The 19,569-nt window shown below is 42.0% G+C and overlaps 1 protein-coding gene across 2 annotated transcripts in view; it reads right to left on the reverse strand.

Annotated features, from left to right (window-relative positions):
* Window positions 1-19,569, reverse strand: part of SGTB (small glutamine rich tetratricopeptide repeat co-chaperone beta) — a 186,344-nt gene that overhangs the window by 12,233 nt on the left and 154,542 nt on the right. For both annotated transcript variants that reach the window (XM_069749520.1, XM_069749513.1), the window contains exons 6-9: window positions 6,834-6,938; window positions 5,353-5,491; window positions 4,719-4,781; window positions 4,388-4,425 (exon numbers count right to left, since the gene is read on the reverse strand). In XM_069749520.1, the coding sequence (XP_069605621.1) occupies window positions 4,388-4,425; window positions 4,719-4,781; window positions 5,353-5,491; window positions 6,834-6,938 (345 nt within the window). The remainder of the gene's footprint in view (window positions 1-4,387; window positions 4,426-4,718; window positions 4,782-5,352; window positions 5,492-6,833; window positions 6,939-19,569) is intronic.

The raw sequence follows: 19,569 nt of genomic DNA on the forward strand, positions 1-19,569 counted from the left end.
AGAGCTTCCATTGTTGTCAAAAAGGCTCCAGGGCGCCCAAGAATGACCAGCAAGCGCCAGGACCGCATCTTAAAACTGTTTCAGCTGCGGGGTCGGACTACTAGCAGTGCCGAACTTGCTCAGGAATGGCAGCAGGCTGGTGTGAGTGCTTCTGCACGCACTGTGAGGCGGAGACTCTTTGAGCAAGGCCTGGTTTCAAGGGGGGCAGCAAAGAAGCCACTTCTCTCCAGAAAAAACATCAGGGACCGACTGATATTCTGCAAAAGGTACAGGGAGTGGACTGCTGAGGACTGGGGCAAAGTCATTTTCTCTGATGAATCCCTTTTTCTATTGTTTGGGACATCTGGAAAACAGCTTATTCGGAGAAGAAGAGGTGAGCGCTACCACCAGTCTTGTCTCATGCCAACTGTAAAGCATCCTGAAACCATTCAGGTGTGGGGTTGCTTCTCAGCCAAGGGAATCGGCTCACTCACAGTCTTGCCTAAAAACACAGCCATGAATAAAGAATGGTACCAGAATGTCCTCCAAGAGCAACTTCTCCCAACCGTACAAGAGCAGTTTGACGCCCAAAAATGCCTTTTCCAGCATGATGGAGCACCTTGCCATAAAGCAAAGGTGATAACTAAACGGCTCATGGAACAAAACATAGAGATTTTGGGTCCATGGCCTGGAAACTCCCCAGATCTTAATCCCATTGAGAACTTGTGGTCAATCATCAAGAGACGGGTGGACAAACAAAAACCAACAAATTCTGGCAAAATGCAAGCATTGATTATGCAAGAATGGACTGCTATCAGTCAGGATTTGGTCCAGAAGTTGATTGAGAGCATGCCAGGGAGAATTGCAGAGGTCTTGAAGAAGAAGGGTCAACACTGCAAATATTGACTTGCTGCATTAACTCATTCTAACTGTCAATATAACCTATTGGTACTCATAATATGATTGCAATTATATTTCTGTATGTGATATAAACATCAGACAAACACTAATAAAAACCAGAGGGCAGCAGATCATGTGAAAATATAATTTTGGTGTCATTCTCAAAACTTTTGGCCATGACTGTATATTCCTATGCACTTGTTCAATTGCAAATACACTAAAGTGTGCAATTTGTCTGTTGTGCGATTTTATGGTTTATGGTTGGATGCATTAGATACATGACGAGTTGTGGGCTGGGTAATATCATAAAGATGCCCTCTGATGCTCTTCTGATTGTAGAACCCACATATAATAGTTCACATGCTGAACATTCTATTATGTATACTACGTGATCTGAGTTACAATTGAGAAAAAATTTTATTTTAAAACTTCTTTTGATTTTTTTTGAGCAGGAAAAAACAGATGTTTTCTTGGAGCGTAAACATGTTTTGCAGGGAAATTGCCCGCATCTGAAAAACCCTGTGGTGGACAACCAAGTAGAGGAGTTTTTTGTTGTAGTAGCATCATAAAGGCTGGGGGATAATGAATTAGCTAAAGTTGGAGCACGTCTGGAAACAATCCTAATACCATCTTTTAATATAGTGTCCATAATGTCATCGTCTCTTAAAATGTTCAAATTTCGGTGAACTATATCAGAAATTGACCTGAAATGAGTACTATACGGGAGAACCAAAACTGGTTGTTCTGAACGGGAATTAATGTTGTGCCTTTTAACTTGATTCTGACAATTGGAATCTGACTCAGAAATCAGTGTAATAAGTTCAGCTCTCGATTTTTTATCAACTATATTATAGGCACGGTTCACAGTCCAATCAGGATATTTCCTATTTTTAAGGCGTTCTCTGATATTCACTGTCAAAAGTCACATTGTCACTACAATTTCTTTTTGCCCTAATGACCTAACCCACTGGAATTGAATGAATCGTATGTGGTGGGTGGAAACTGCGTGCATGAAGTACGATATTTCCTGCGGTCTTTTTGCAGTAAGTGCAACTACTGATAGTAGTAAAAGGAGTACTGGACAAACATAGATCTAAAAAATGTATACTTTTTATCAAATGTATGGGTAAATTTAAGGTTGAAAGGATTGTTATTAATATAAATTTTAAATCATTCTAAAGAGACTAAATCTCCCTACCACACTATGTAGCAGGTCATCTATGTACCTAGATTACCATTTAATATTGATAAAAAATGGGTTATCTGTGCAAAAAATGTACTGCTCCTCCCACCATGCCATGACCATATTCACTACTGACGGAGAAAATTTAGCTCCCATTGAAACTCCGTTGTTTTGGAGTTTTGGAAACAAAAATTCTATCAAACAAAAAGAAATTGTGAGATGAAAGAAAAGCAAGAACTGAAAGAATATACATTTGTAACTCATAATCATATGAACTATATTTATTTAGATGGAACTGGACAGCACGCAATGCAATCCTATGTGGAATGGACGTGTATAGGGCAACTACATCACAGGTTAACCATGCCCATTTAGGATCCCAAATCACCCCATTGAACATGCTTAGTACGTCCTTTGAATCCTTCAGGTAGCCAGGTGTTCTCTGAACTAATGTCTGTAAAATTGTATCTAACCATTCCCCTATATGTTCACTGAAAGATCCCATCCCTGACACTTTGGGGTTGTGTTGCAGACAATAGCATGGGGAACATTTCACAGGTAGAGGGAAGAATGGATTCAATGAAATTTCAGCAAAGTTGAAAAGAGGATGACTTTTCAACTTTGCCAAATGTCAAAATCCACAATAGACTACCTCAAAAGGTACAAGTGGAAGGTTTTACAATGGCCCTCTCAGTCCAAGGAAATGTGTCATCTTCAACTTTAGCCCTTTTAGAGATAATTTAATCTTCAACTTGCTTAACTGTTTACAACAGTAATTTTGACCAGGGGTGCCCAAACTTTTACATGCCACTATAGTCCTCCATACAGTATAATGGGCCCTGCATTGCCTTCCATACAGAATAATGACCCCACATAGTCCTCCACAGGGTATAATAGCCCCATATAGTCCTCCACGCAGTATAATGGGCCCCACATAGTCCTCCGCACAGTCTAATGGGCCCCAAGTAGTGCTCTATACAGAATAATGGCCCAATATAAACCTCCATACAGTATAATGGGCCCTGCTTTGTCTTTCATACAGTATAATGGTCCCACATAGCCCTCCATACAGTATAATGGGCCCCATATAGTCCTCCATACAGTATAATAGGCCCACATAGTCATCCATACAGAATAATGGGCCCCACATAGTCCACCAAACAGTTCTTTGATGGCCACTCCCCTCTGGTATATATGCTCACCACTGGCACTTGGGAGTTGCCAGTGATAGTTCTTACTTCCTGGTTTGGAGTTGAAGGAGAAGTTCAGTGTTTGCAGTAGGCGGTTGGAGAGTTTTTCACAGGATTTCTGTGTAGAGTTGGTTTGTGTGTTTATCCTTATCTCCCATTGGTTTGTGCCTCCTATTCCTCCCGTTTCCCACTCTGTTGGTTTGTGAGTGTATTTATATGATTGTGGTTTTCTTTTATCCCTGTTTATTAATCCCTGTCTGTTTGGATACTGTTTTCCAATACACTTTGGTCTCACATCTCTCTGGGTGGGGAAAGGAACAGATAAGGGTTAAGATAAGAACATAGCAAGGTATGAGACCCTGGCATCTCCACCATCAAGGTCAGCCTAGGGTACCTCTAATTTGAGGGATTGGGTAGGTGCTCACAGTCCCTTATCACTATGTGACATGGCATTTGTTAAAACTTGAAGCGGGAGAAAAAAAATGCTAAAAAAACCCTGAACATATGAAGTGGTTTTACAATATGAGAAGTGAGTAGATAGAGTCTTTCAAACCAAACATTTTTTGAAGTAGACCAACTCTAAAACACTCATTAAAAGACTGTGAACATACCCTAATAAATGGAATGACCCATGCACCTGTGTGTCCATCACATGACTAGGACAGGTGTTTTTCATAGACCTTTTCACTGTCCTAAACAACAGAAATGTACTTCGGTCCCCTACTGAAGTAAAATTTCTGGCAGTGGCTCATGCCAGTTGAAAGATGTTGATGTGCATAATTCATTGAGTGGCAGACGTCTTTTGATGAATTTGACACATCCGAGTTCCGTGGTCGGAGTACAGACTGCAATGCACCGAACAGCTGTAGGTCTCCTTAGACAAACTCAAAAGCCTCATATATGCCTATGAGACTTGAGTTTGTGTCTCCATAGTTGGCCCATTGAACACGGATGTGTGAATCCGGCCTGAAAGGTCTTGTCCGTGGTCTTTGTCTGATTTTGCTGCTCAGCCCCATTCAAGAAGAGTTGAAAGGCTCCAATACAAAACACATGGGTCGGAGAGGAGCGATTTTTGGAAGGAAGAGGCCATGTGTATTTTTAACCACTTTAATAACAAGTTAGAATAGAAACTCACAGCTGTTGTACTTGTGGATCCTGCATTAGGCCAGCTGCCTAGGAGATATGAGAAATGAGAAGGTTTGTTAATGACATAGTTACTGATGAGAATCCTGAAAACTGTTGGGCCGAGATTTGGTGCCATTTTGAACGCAATTTTTTGGAATCTAACATCAGAAAAAGAGCAAGAGCTAAAGGGAAGATGTCAACTGTGACAGCAGTGCGCCAGGAGTGAATAAGGGTGAATAACAGGGCAGATTTGGTGCCTATGTGAGGAGGTGTGCGCACATCCTGCAGTGCCGAGTGAAGCCAACTATGGCCTGATATGCTGAAGTAAAGGAGTGTCTCACCATGCTCACAAATGCTGGGTTATTCATCAGGCTGGCCATGTCAAATCCTGATCCTGCACTCGTCTACAAATGGAAAATGGAATTTATCAAAGGCTGACAAAAAATAAAATACAACTGGACGCAACTTTACCTCATGCCATAGTTATCAGAAATCACATCAGATTTATGAATGTGCAGCGCTCCCACGAAATCTGCACTTAACAGTTGAAGCAAAGTGGACGTGATTTTATAAAAACTCATGCACATTGTGTGTGTAAAGATGCTGTGAACTGCGAATTTGTGGGTCTGCCTTATGCCCACTGAACTTATATTGGGACCCTGGAAAAACACGTAAAATTGCACTTATGTTATTAATTGTGAAATCGCAGCAATTTTGCACTAAAAATATGCAATAGAATAACTGCATCAAATACAAACAAAAATTGCATAAAAAAGGGAAATGCATGAAAAAGAAGCAAAATTAAATAGAACAGATTGCTATTGTGTATTTTAATACAGACATATCATAAAAATACATACAATGGGAACATTGGCTAAAGCCAACCACTAGAAGGATAGAAAATGATGTGGAGAGAAAAAAACAGCGTTTCCTAAAAACCAACAAATATCAGTAATTGGTAACAGGCCGACTTACAGGACTGGGAACTTGTCGGAGTTTTAGTTCTGCAATCTTTAAATAGGACTTGTAGGACTCGTTTTCAGGATCAAGATCCAAGGCCTTGTGGTAGCTGCTGATTGCCTCTTTATATTTATTCATTGCCGCCAGGGCTCGACTACAGAAGAAGATAGCGGTAGATCATAATTATATTCCACACAAAGCATTGGACACACCAAAAGTTTGGACACACCTTCTCATTTAAAGATTTGTCTGTATTTTCATGACTATGAAAATTGTACATTCACACTGAAGGCATCAAAACTATGAATTAACACATGTGGAATTACACTTAACAAAAGTGTGAAACAACTGAAAATATGTCTTATATTCTAGGTTCTTCAAAGACGGCTTAGCACACTCTTGGCATTCTCTTGATGAGCTTCAAGAGGTAGTCACCGGGAATGGTCTTCCAACAATCTTGAAGGAGTTCCCAGACATGCTTAGCACTTGTCGGCCCTTTTGCCTTCACTCTGTGGTTCAGCTCACCCCAAACCATCTTGATTGGGTTCAGGTCTGGTGACTGTGGAGGCCAGGTCATCTGGCGTAGCACCCCATCACTCTCCTTCTTGGTCAAATAGCCCTTACACAGACATATAAGACATATTTTCAGTTGTTTCACACTTTTTTGTTAAGTATATAATTCCACATGTGTTAATTCATAGTTTTGATGCCTTCAGTGTGAATTTACAATTTTCATAGTCATGAAAATACAGAAAAATCTTTAAATGAGAAGGTGTGTCCAAACTTTTGGTCTGTACTGTATGCATGTGCTTTAACATGGATTTTGAAACATTTTTGTGTACTGATGGGCAGCAGCAGTGACATGCTCCTATGACGTGATAGACAAAGCAAAAAGGGTAGAACAAGGCAGCATCAGTGTGGCAGCAGCAAGAAATCAATGAGGGTACTAATGATACTATAAAACAAAACCAAATAAATTAGCGGGAATATAAGTTGGTATATGGGCAATGTGTTTACACCAAGGCCTATTTTACAGGAAAAAAAGAAAAGAACAAAATCAGCATATACCCAGTAGTAAGTAAATAGTAATAGTACACGTAAATAACATGGGGTACTTAGTTAACACTATTTTAATGAAAAAAGCATAAAAGCGAGCCCACCGCGACAAGATGTATCCAGTCAGGGACGGTCCTAACCTATCTCTAGTATTAAAACCTCACCTTGTGTCAGCAGGAGAGGGGCCCAACTGTTCAGCTACCTGGCCATGCGAAGCTATGTAGCTTAAATGTTTAGCTCAAAAAGTGGGGAGTCAGGTCCTTGTTTGTACAGAGTACAATAAACTACAGCAAAACCAAAAGAAATGAGCCGAAGTGATTCTATTAGCGATTCTAATGGAATATGAATTGCCCAATGAAATGATTGCATAGACTGTCTATAAAAAATCCTTGAAAAAGATACAAGTCAAAGCACACGGCTGTGTATAAGTGATTTCTTACCCCATTCTCCCATAGGCTTTGCTGTATTTAGTATCAATATATATCGCTTTCTCACAGTCCAATATTGCATCACTATGACGGCCCAACTGACTGTGTGCAGCAGCCCTAAAAATTAATAAATGGGTTAAAGTGACAAATAGATGACCTCCGAACAATGATGATGAGTCTTGTTAGGCTCTGGGCTATATGGAGACTTTCCTGTAACAGACATAGAGCAGCAACAGATCGCAGTATGGTAATTCTAATCCGCAAAGAAAGGAAATAAATATGGTCACTTTAATATCCTCAGGTTATCGTGAGCAGGACATGCAGGTAGCAAGATGTCCATCTGGTTTGGATTTCTTTTGACGTTTGCAGCAATGATACTTTCCTTATGTTGCTTTGTAGCATTGCCATACTGCCACCTTTGGATACATATCGTCTGGTGTAGCCAAAGTTACTGATCTGCCCTAGTTTTATGGTAATTATTCTTGTTAGGGGTGTTTTCATTAAGTGGACAAATCATCAGTGCACTCGCTGAATTATGCGCTTCTACGTATGAGTGTGCAAACGGATAACGAGGCCACATGCAAATACAGTGCCTTGCGAAAGTATTCGGCCCCCTGGAACTTTTCAACCTTTTCCCACATATCATGCTTCAAACATAAAGATACCAAATGTAAATTTTTGGTGAAGAATCAACAGCAAGTGGAACACAATTGTGAAGTTGAACGAAATTTATTGGTTATTTTAAATTTTTGTTGAAATTCAAAAACTGAAAAGTGGCGCGTGCAATATTATTCGGCCCCTTTAACTTAATACTTTGTTGCGCCACCTTTTGCTGCGATTACAGCTGCAACTCACTTGGGGTATGTCTCTATCAGTTTTGTACATCGAGAGACTGAAATTCTTGCCTATTCTTCCTTGTCAAACAGCTCGAGCTCAGTGAGGTTTGATGGAGATCGTTTGTGAACAGCAGTTTTCAGATCTTTCCACAGATTCTCGATTGGATTGAGGTCTGGACTTTGACTTGGCCATTCTAACACCTGAGTAGTGTATCATAGGGTGGTTTTGTCAAACTCAATTTGACAGGTGGACCCGCCCCTATCAAAGTGTATCAAAGTGTGTAACCCCTCCCCTCCTTGTCTGCCAGCTGTCCCTCCTTATCTGGTTTTCCCCTTTTGATACAGTTTGATATTGTTATCACAGTATTTTGATAAAGTGATTATTATCCCAGTATTTGATTTTATATCCTATTACATTTTATATGTAGCTGCTGTGTTATACAGAGTTTCTGGCTACTCCTTACTTAACTACAACCAGATGTAGTTTTGCAAGAATAAAAACCCCTCCCAGCCCCTGTCAGCCAGCTGTCCCTGTGTGTCTGGCTGATTTTCCCTTTTGATATAGTTTGATAATGTTAATTTGATCCAGCGATTATTATCCCAGTATTTGTTTGTTTTTATATTAGATTTTCATATTATATTATTTTATATCCTAGTTAACCCCTTCATGACCCAGCCTATTTTGACCTTAAAAACCTGGCCGTTTTTTGCAATTCTGACCAGTGTCCCTTTATGAGGTAATAACTCAGTAACGCTTCAACGGATCCTAGCGGTTCTGAGATTCTTTTTTCGTGACATATTGAGCTTCATGTTAGTGGTAAATTTAGGTCAATGAATTCTGTATTTATTTGTGATAAAAACGGAAATTTGGCGAAAATTTTGAAAATTTCGCAATTTTCACATTTTGAATTTTTATTCTGTTAAACCAGAGAGTTATGTGACACAAAATAGTTAATAAATAACATTTCCCACATGTGTACTTTACATCAGCACAATTTTGGAAACAAAATTTTTTTTTGCTAGGAAGTTATAAGGGTTAAAATTTGACCAGCGATTTCTCATTTTTACAACGACATTTACAAAACCATTTTTTTTAGGGACCACCTCACATTTGAAGTCAGTTTGAGGGGTCTATATGGCTGAAAATACCCAAAAGTGACACCATTCTAAAAACTACACCCCTCAAGGTGCACAAAACCACATTCGAGAAGTTTATTAACCTTTCAAGTGCTTCACAACAGCAGAAGCAACATGGAAGGAAAAAATGAACATTTAACTTTTTAGTCACAAAAATGATCTTTTTGCAACAATTTTTTTTATTTTCCCAATGGTAAAAGGAGAAACTGAACCACGAAAGTTGTTGTCCAATTTGTCCTGAGTACGCTGACCCCTCATATGTGGGGGTAAACCACTGTTTGGGCGCACGGCAGGGCTTGGAAGAGAAGGAGCGCCATTTGACTTTTTGAATGAAAAATTGGCTGCACTCTTTAGCGGACACCATGTCGCGTTTGGAGAACCCCCGTGTGCCTAAAAATTGGAGCTCCCCCACATGTGACCCCATTTTGGAAACTAGACGCCCCAAGGAACTTATCTAGATGCATAGTGAGCACTTTAAACCCCCAGGTGCTTCACAAATTGCTTCACAAATTGATCCGTAAAAATTAAAAAGTACTTTTTTTTCACAAAAAAATTCTTTTAGCCTCAATTTTTTCATTTTCACATGGGCAACAGGATAAACTGGATCCTAAAATTTGTTGGGCAATTTCTCCTGAATACACCGATACCTCACATGTGGGGGTAAACCACTGTTTGGGCACATGGTAAGGCTCAGAAGGGAAGGAGCACCATTTGACTTTTTGAATGAAAAATTATCTCCATCGTTAGCGGACACCATGTCGCGTTTGGAGAGACCCTGTGTGCCTAAACATTGGAGCTCCCCCACAAGTGACCCCATTTTGGAAACTAGACCCCCAAGGAACTTATCTAGATGTCTAGTGAGCACTTTAAACCCTCAGGTGCTTCACAAATTGATCCGTAAAAATTAAAAAAGTACTTTTTTTTCACAAAAAATTTCTTTTCACCTCAATTTTTTCATTTTCACATGGGCAATAGGATGAAATGGATCCTAAAATTTGTTGGGCAATTTCTCTCGAGTATGTCGATACCTCACATGTGGGGGTAAACCACTGTTTGGGCACACGGCAGGGCTCGGAAGGTGCCCCCATTTTGGAAACTAGACCCCCCAAGGAACTTATCTAGATGCATACTGAGCACTTTAAACCCCCAGGTGCTTCACAGAAGTTTATAACGCAGAGCCATGAAAATAAAAAATAATTTTTCTTTCCTCAAAAATGATTTTTTAGCCTGGAATTTCCTATTTTGCGAAGGGTAATAGGAGAAATTGGACCCCAAATGTTGTTGTCCAGTTTGTCCTGAGTACGCCGATACCCCATATGTGGGGGTAAACCACTGTTTGGGCGCACGGCAGGGCTCAGAAGGGAAGGCACGCCATTTGGCTTTTTAAATGGAAAATTAGCTCCAATCATTAGCGGACACCATGTCGCGTTTGGAGAGCCCCTGTGTGCATAAACATTGGAGATCCCCCACAAATGACCCCATTTTGGAAACTAGACCCCCAAAGGAACTAATCTAGATGTGTGGTGAGCACTTTGAACCCTCAAGTACTTCACAGAAGTTTATAACGCAGAACCATGAAAATGAAAAAAAAAATTTCTTTTATCAAAAATGATTTTTTGGCCCAGAATTTTTTTAATTTTCCCAAGGGTAACAGGAGAAATTTTACCCCTATATTTGTTGTCCAGTTTCTCCTGAGTACGGTGATACCCCATATGTGGGGGTAAACTACTGTTTGGGCACATGCCGGGGCTCGGAAGTAAAGTAGTGACGTTTTGAAATGCAGACTTTGATGGAATGCTCTACGGGCGTCACGTTGCGTTTGCAGAGCCCCTGATGTGGCTAAACAGTAGAAACCCCCCACAAGTGACCCCATTTTGGAAACTAGACCCAGAAAGGAACTTATCTAGATATGTGGTGAGCACTTTGAACCCCCAAGTGCTTAACAGACGTTTACAACGCACAGCCGTGAAAATAAAAAATCATTTTTCTTTCCTCAAAAATGATGTTTTAGCAAGCAATTTTTTATTTTCTCAAGGGTAACAGGAGAAATTGGACCCCAGTAATTGTTGCGCAGTTTATCCTGAGTATGCTGTTACCCCATATGTGGGGGTAAACCACTGTTTGGGCACACGTCGGGGCTCGGAAGTGAGGGAGCACCATTTAACTTTTTGAATACAAGATTGGCTGGAATCAATGGTGGCGCCATGTTGCGTTTGGAGACCCCTGATGTGCCTAACAGTGGAAACCGCTCAATTCTACCTCCAACACTAACCCCAACACACCCCTAACCATAATCCCAACTGTAGCCATAACCCTAATTACAACCCTAACCCCAACACACCCCTAACCACAACCCTAACCTCAACACACCCCTAACCCTAACCACAACCCTAATTCCAACCCTAACCCTAAGGCTATGTGCCCACGTTGCGGATTCGTGTGAGATTTTTCAGCACCATTTTGGAAAAATCCGCGGGTAAAAGGCACTGCATTTTACCTGCGGATTTACCGCGGATTGCCAGTGTTTTTTCTGCGGATTTCACCTGCGGATTCCTATTGAGGAACAGGTGTAAAACGCTGCGGAATCCGCACAAAGAATTGACATGCTGCAAAAAATACAACGCAGCGTTTCCGGACGGTATTTTCCTTACCATGGGCACAGCGAATTTGGTTTTCCATATGTTTACATGGTACTGTAAACCTGATGGAACACTGCTGCGAATCCGCAGCCAAATCCGCACCGTGTGCACAGCCTAATTCTAAAGGTATGTGCACACGCTGCGGAAAACGCTGCAGATCCGCAGCAGTTTCCCATGAGTTTACAGTTCAATGTAAACCTATGGGAAACAAAAATCGCTGTACACATGCTGCGGAAAAACTGCACGGAAACGCAGCGGTTTACATTCCGCACCATGTCACTTCTTTCTGCGGATTCCGCAGCAGTTTTACAACTGCTCCAATAGAAAATCGCAGTTGTAAAACCGCAGTGAAATGCGCAGAAAAACCGCGGTAAATCCGCGATAAATCCACAGCGGTTTAGCACTGCGGATTTATCAAAATCCGCTGCGGAAAAATCCGCAGAGGACCAGAATACGTGTGCACATACCGAAACCCTAACCCTAACCCTAGCCCTAGTTCTAACTCCAACCTTAGTGGAAAAAAAAAAATCTTTATTTTATTATTGTCCCTACCTATGTGATCAAAATTCACATTGGAACGAATCTGCCGGCCGGCAGATTCGGCGGGCGCACTGCGCATGCGCCCGCCATTTTGGAAGATGGCGGCGCCCACGAAAGGAGACGGACGGACCCCGGGAGGCTCGGTAAGTATGATGGGGTGGGGGGGGAACACGGGGGGTGGATCGGAGCATGGGGGGGTGGATCGCAGTGCGGGGGGGTGGATCGCAGTGCGGGGGGGTGGGTCGGAGTGCGGGGGGGTGGATCGGAGTGCAGGGGGGTGGGATTGGAGCACGGGGGGAGCGGACAGGAGGATGGGGGAGCGGAGCACAGGACGGAGGGGAGCGGACCACAGATCGGAGGGCTGGGGGGGCGATCGGTGGGGTGGGGGCACATCGGTGTTTCCAGCCATGGCCGATGATATTGCAGCATCGGCCATGGCTGGATTGTAATATTTCACCAGTTTTTTAGGTGAAATATTACAAATCGCTCTGATTGGCTGTTGAAAGTGAAACTGCCAATCAAAGCGATCGTAGCCACGGGGGGGTGAAGCCACCCCCCCTGGGCTAAAGTACAACTCCTCCTGTCCCTGCAGGCCGGGTGAAATTACAGTTAACCCTTTCACCCGGCCTGCAGGAGCCCAATCCGGCCATGACGCATATGCTGCGTCACAGGTCGGAATGGCACAGGTTTTCATGACGCATACGGTGCGTCAAAGGTCGGGAAGGGGTTAATAATTGTGTCTGGCTGATTTTCCCTTTTGATATAGTTTGATAATGTTAATTTGATCCAGCGATTATTATCCCAGTATTTGTTTGTTTTTATATTAGATTTTCATATTATATTATTTTATATCCTAGTTAATACAAAAATTCTTACAGAATATTAAAGTAAAAAAAAAAACATTAAATAGTACAATGAACATACACCAACACACTTCTTACAAAATAAGTAATATAGTGTTACAAGCCAAGTACAGCATTTATCCAGTACATTCTTTACAAGTTTGCTTCTGTAAGCGGTATTTTTATGTCGGCAGTCCATAATGCCCAACATGTGGTCCCTATAATTGCTAATTCTTTTTTTTTTATAACACACCAGGCTGTTTATTTTATGTCCTATTAGATTTTCATATTATATTATTTTATATCCTAGTTAATATAAAAATTCTTACAGAATATAAAAGTAAAAAACATTAAATAGTACAATGAACATACACCAACACACTTTAAAATCATACAGCGTGGATTTTTGCTGAATTTGATAACTCCGGTCAGAACAACGGGTTAAGCGTGAAAATTTTGATGACACAAAATCTGATGCGATTCTATCATTTCTCTGCAAGTCAGAAGTCTAATCAGAGCACTGTATTTTATTACCAATGATCACACATAGTGCAAAATTGTGTTTTATAACACAGCAGGCTCATTGTACGAGCATATTATGTATCCTGTGTTTTTGCAGCATTATTTGATATTGTGATTCTCAAAAGACTGCTGTTGTAATCAGAGCAGTGTATTTTAGACAGTGTTTCTGCCTGCACTCTGTGATTCCTTGCTTAAACACTCAGCAACTGGTCAGACAGCCCAGATACTCTGTGTAACACAGCAGCTACATATAAAATGTAATAGGATATAAAATCAAATACTGGGATAATAATCACTGTATCAAAATACTGTGATGACAATATCAAACTGTATCAAAAGGGGAAAACTAGATAAGGAGGGACAGCTGGCAGACAAGGAGGGGAGGGGTTACACACTTTGATACACTTTGATAGGGGCGGGTCCACCTGTCAAATTGAGTTTGACGAAACCACCCTATGATACACTACTCACATGGATACGTTTATTTGTGAATCATTCCAGTGTAGATTTTGCTTTATGTTTGGAATCATTGTCTTGTTGGAAGACAAATCTCTGTCCCAGTCTCAGGTCTTTTGCAGACTCCAACAGGTTTTCTTCAAGAATGGTCCTGTATTTGGCTCCATCCATCTTTCCATCAATTTTAACCATCTTCCCTGTCCCTGCTGAAGAAAAGTAGGCCCAAACCATGATGCTGCCACCACCATGTTTGACAGTGGGGATGGTGTGTTCAGGGTGATGAGCTGTGTTGCCTTTACGCCAAACATATCTTTTGGCATTGTTGCCAGAAAGTTTGATTTTGGTTTCATCTGACCAGAGCACCTTCTTCCTCATGTTTGTTGAGTCTCCCTGGTGGATTGTTGCAAACTTTAAACAACACTTTTTATGGATATCTTTGAGAAATGGCTTTCTTTTTGCCACTCTTCCATAAAGGCCAGACTGTCCCACCTCAGCTGTAGATCTCTGCAGTTCATCCAGAGTGATCATTGGCCTCTTGGCTGCATATCTGATCAGTCTTCTCCTTGTTTGAGATGAAAGTTTAGAGGGACGGCCGGGTCTTCGTAGATGTGCGGTGGTATGATACTCCTTTCAATTCAATATGATCGCTTGCACAGTGCTCCTTGGGATGTTTAAAGTTTTGGAAATAATTTTGCATCCAAATCCGGCTTTAAACTTCTTCACAACAGTATCACGGACCTGCCTGTTGTGTTCCTTGGTCTTCATGATGCTCTCTGTGCTTCAAACAGAACTCTGAGACTATCACAGAGCAGGTGCATTTATATGGAGACTTGATTAAACACAGGTGGATTATACACAGTGTGCAGAATTATTAGGCAAGTTGTATTTTGATCACATGATACTTTTTATACATGTTATCCTACTCCAAGCTATTCAGGCTTGAGAGCCAACTACCAATTAAGTAAATCAGGTGATGTGTATCTCTGTTATGAGGAGGGGTGTTGTCTAATGATATTAAAACCCTATATAAGGTATGCTTAATTATTAGGCTACTTCATTTCATTTGGCAAAATGGGTCAGAAGAGAGATTTGACGGGCTCTGAAAAGTCCAAAATTGTGAGATGTCTTGCAGAGGGATGTAGTAGTCTTGAAATTGCCAAAGTTTTAAAGCGTGATCACCGAACAGTGAAGCGTTTCATGGCAAATAGCCAACAGTGTGTTGGGCAAAAAAGGCACAAAATAACTGGCTGGCCAGTAAAGGTCTCAAAGAAGAAAAAAATAATGACATGGTCCCCTTGTTCACCTGATCTGAACCCCATAGAGAACCTGTGTTCCCTCATAAAATGTGAGATCTACAGGGAGGGAAAACAGTACACCTCTCGGAACAGTGTCTGGGAGGCTGTGGTGGCTGCTGCACGCAATGTTGATCATAAACAGATCAAGCAACTGACAAAATCTATGGATGGAAGGCTGTTGAGTGTCATCATAAAGAAAGGTGGCTATATTTGTCACTAATTTTTGGGGTTTTTGTTTTTGCATGTCAGAAATGTTTATTCCTAAATTTTGTGCAGTTATTTTGGTTTACCTGGTGAAAATAAACAAGTGAGATGGGAATATATTTGTTTTTTTATTAAGTTGCCTAATAATTCTGCACAGTAGTAGTTACCTGCACAAACAGATATCCTCCTAAGATAGCCATATCTAAAAAAAAACACTCCAACTTCCAAAAATATTAAGCTTTGATATTTATGAGTCTTTTGGGTTGATTGAGGACATAATTGTTAATCAATAATAAAAATAATCCTCTAAAATACAACTTGCCTAATAATTCTGCAAACAGTATATTTATCATCATTAGGCGTTTAGGACAACATTGGATCATTCAGAGATCCACAATGAACTTCTGGAGTGAGTTTGCTGCACTGAAAGTAAAGGGGCCGAATAATATTGCAAGTACCACTTTTCAGTTTTTGAATTTCCACAAAAATGTAAAATATCTAGTGATGAGCGAATATAGTCGTTACTCGAGATTTCTTGAGCATGCTCGGGGGTCCTCCGAGTATTTTTTAGTGCTCGGAGATTAAGTTTTTATTGCCGCAGCTGAATGATTTACATCTGTTAGCCAGCATAAGTACATATGGGGGTTGCCTGGTTGCTAGGGAATCCCCACATGTACTTACGCTGGCTAACAGATGTAAATCATTCAGCTGTGGCACTAAAAACTAAAAAATACTCGGAGGACCCCCGAGCGTGCTCGAGAAATCTCGAGTAATGAGTATATTCGCTCATCATTAAAAATAACCAATAAATTTCGTGTAACTTCACCATTGTGTTCCACTTGTTGTTGATTCTTCACCAAAAATTTACATTTGGTATCTTTATGTTTGAAGCATGATATGTGGGAAAAGGTTGAAAAGTTCCAGGGGGCCGAATACTTTTGCAAGGCACTCTATCACATAACTGCTTCCCTTTGATGTTCAGAGTGAGGTTGGTTTCACATTTCTGTAAATTACGTTTACGGTATGAGTACGAACCACGATGTCCAGGCCGGACACAGGTCTCCTGACCTGAACTTAGCAACCAGATATATCCTTATGAGCCTGTGAGTTTGGGAGACGAGACCCGTGGACAATCCAGATATCGTGGTCCATACTTGGCCTGTGAATATTGCACATGTGAAACCAGCAGGATCGGACTGACCAAGCGGGATACCAGTGCATTTTCCGATAGGCTCCGGGTACTTGTCAGATCCTCAAGCAGGACGTAGAGGAGGTCAATGGTTTCAACTGAATGTGCATCTGTTGAAAAGTATTGCCCCGCCCCAATAGGCAATAAAAGCGGCAGGCAACACATGACAGTGACGTTGCAGGCAGCTCATGACATTGACGTTATCAGCATATGACATCACTGTCATGCACTGCCTGTGACGGGCGCACTCAAGTCTGGCCTATGCTAGGTTGGTGGCCATTTTACCATGAGTGGGCTGGATTTGCAAGCAAAGGATGCCATGCAGCACGGGAGCGCAGGCAGGTAAGAGGGATATTTTTTTTTCTTCTGTGGATGCAGCATGATGCTGAGGCCAGGCCAGGGACCAGAATGAGGAACATACATTATTACTTTATGGTGGCAAGTTGGGGACCTATTTACTGTATTGGGCAATTAGGGGATATTATTACTACTGCAATATAGTTTACTTTTTAGGAGACTATTTTCAATGGGGGGGAACACAAGGGAGGTCCTTTTACTATGCAGGGAGGCACTATGTCACTTTTTTCTTCATCTGGCATAGTGTAGAAATCAAGGAAAAAGTGGGAAATGTGATTTAAAAGAGATCAGCTATAAATTACTGTGTTATTCTCTGCAGAGACAAGTCCCATCAGGAAGAAGTGATAGTGGACTGTGCAAGATGAAGTGTGACATGTATGACATGTACACGCACACTTTACACTATATACAGAGTTCCTGTGTATTATGTCACTGTTGATCACTGTGTTTACTGTACACTATATACAGAGCTTCTGTGATCACTGCATTACTTGTACATTATATACAGAGCTCCTGTGTATAATGTCATGAGTGATCACTGTATTACCTGTACACTATACACTATATACAGAGCTCCTGTGATCACTGCACTACCTGTACACTATATACAGAGCTCCTGTGTATAATTTCCCTGGTGAGCCCTGTAATACCTGTACACTGACACTATATACAGAGCTTCTGTGTTTAATGACACTGGTGATTACTATATTACCTGTAAACTGACACTATATACAGAGCTTCTGTGTGTAATGTCACTGGTGATCCCTGTAATACCTGTACACTGAAACTACATACAGAGCTCCTGTTTATATTGTCACTGGTGATCCCTGTATTTCCTGAACACTGACACTAAATATATAGAGCTCCTGTGTACAATGCCACTGGTCATTACTATATTATCTGTACACTGACACTATATGCAGAGCTTCTGTTTATAATGTCACTGGTGGTAATAACAGTGTTTTTAGTATTGTGGTTTTTAGTCATAATCAGTATTGTAGTATTTGGTCACTATGTGCCGGTAATATGTGGTCTAATAACGATGTGGGGGTATTACTCCTCTGTATGTAGTATTATTCAGTTACTATGTCATAGCTCCCAACCGTCCCTCATTCTGCGGGACTGTCCCGATTTTTAGGCTTTACCCCGCAGTCCCGCATGGGACTCTGCTTCTCCCGTAGACAGCAGGAGAAGCAGCCAACATGCCCCCTTGCATGAGGCCACGCTCTTCCCCTGCAGTCTGTTTATCTTCCAGTGTGCGCGGTACAGCTCAGAGGGAGAGAGAGGGGACATTTTTGAGGTACGTGTCACAGAGGGGGTGTGTGTGTGTAGGTGCTGAAATAGCAGAGGTGCTGGGAGTGGGACACAACTACAGGCGGGAGACCCGCCTGTACACTGGCATCTAACACCAGGGCTCTTACCTGCCAGACACAGCCTGGGCGTCAATGTAAGCAGCAGTGGCGCTAATACCTGGCTTGTCCTGCATGGAATGAGTGGGGCTGAGCATGGTGGGATGGACACTGACAGCCTCCTCTGTTCCTGGCCTCTGCTGCTGTGATTGCAGATCGACGTATCAGGTATGGAGAAGTCTGTGCAGATAGCCGTGTGTGTATGAGGTGTATGGAGCGGAGCTGAATGTGTTTGAGGTGTATGGAGCGGAGCCGTGTGTGTATGAGGTGTATGGAGCGGAGCTGAATGTGTACAAGGTGTGTTATGGACCTGGTGGTTAGGAGCACCCGGCACGACCTGATAGTTAAACTCACACAGGACAAGCTCTGGGATGTGGGAGCTCTGCTGACCGCAACCCCTAATCCTATCACACAACTAGAAATAGCCGTGGAGCGTTCCTGACTCTCCCTAGACGCCTCTTCACAGCCTAAGAGCTAGCTAGCCCTAGAGATAGAAAATAAAGCCTACCTTGCCTCCGAGAAATTCCCCAAAGGAAAAGGCAGCCCCCCACATATATTGACTGTGAGTAAAGATGAAAGTCACAAACGCAGAACTGAAACAGGTTTCAGCAAAGGGAGGCCAGACTTACTAAACAGACAGAGGATAGGAAAGGTATCTTTGCAGTCAGCACAAAAAACTACAAAAAACCACACAGAGTGTGCAAAAAGACCTCCGCACCGACTAACGGTGCGGAGATGCCACTCTGCATCCCAGAGCTTCCAGCTAGCAAGGCAAAATCATAATATGCAGCTGGACAAGGAAACAATGAACAAATAATAACAAGCAGGAACTTAGCTTCTGCTGGAGTAGACAGGTCACCAGAAAGATCCAAGAGCGAACTGAACCAATGCAGGAACATTGACAGCTGGCATGGAGTAACGATCTGAGTGGAGTTAAATAGAGCAGCCAACCAAAGGATAAACCACGTCACCTGTGTAAGGAACCTCAGAAGCAGCAGCTCCACTCACAGCCACCAGAGGGAGTCCATGGACAGAACTCGCCGAAGTACCATTCACGACCACAGGAGGGAGTTCGACAACAGAATTCACAACAGTACCCCCCCCTTGAGGAGGGGTCACCGAACCCTCTCCAGAGCCCCCAGGCCGATCAGGATGAGCCAAATGAAAGGCACGAACTAGATCGGCAGCATGAACATCAGAGGCAAAAACCCAGGAATTATCTTCCTGACCATAACCCTTCCACTTGACCAGGTACTGGAGTTTCCGTCTTGAAACACGAGAATCCAAAATCTTCTCCACCACATACTCCAACTCCCCCTCGA

The sequence above is a fragment of the Ranitomeya imitator genome, chromosome 1, assembly GCF_032444005.1.
Source record: "Ranitomeya imitator isolate aRanImi1 chromosome 1, aRanImi1.pri, whole genome shotgun sequence".
Classification (NCBI taxonomy): Eukaryota; Metazoa; Chordata; class Amphibia; order Anura; family Dendrobatidae; genus Ranitomeya; species Ranitomeya imitator.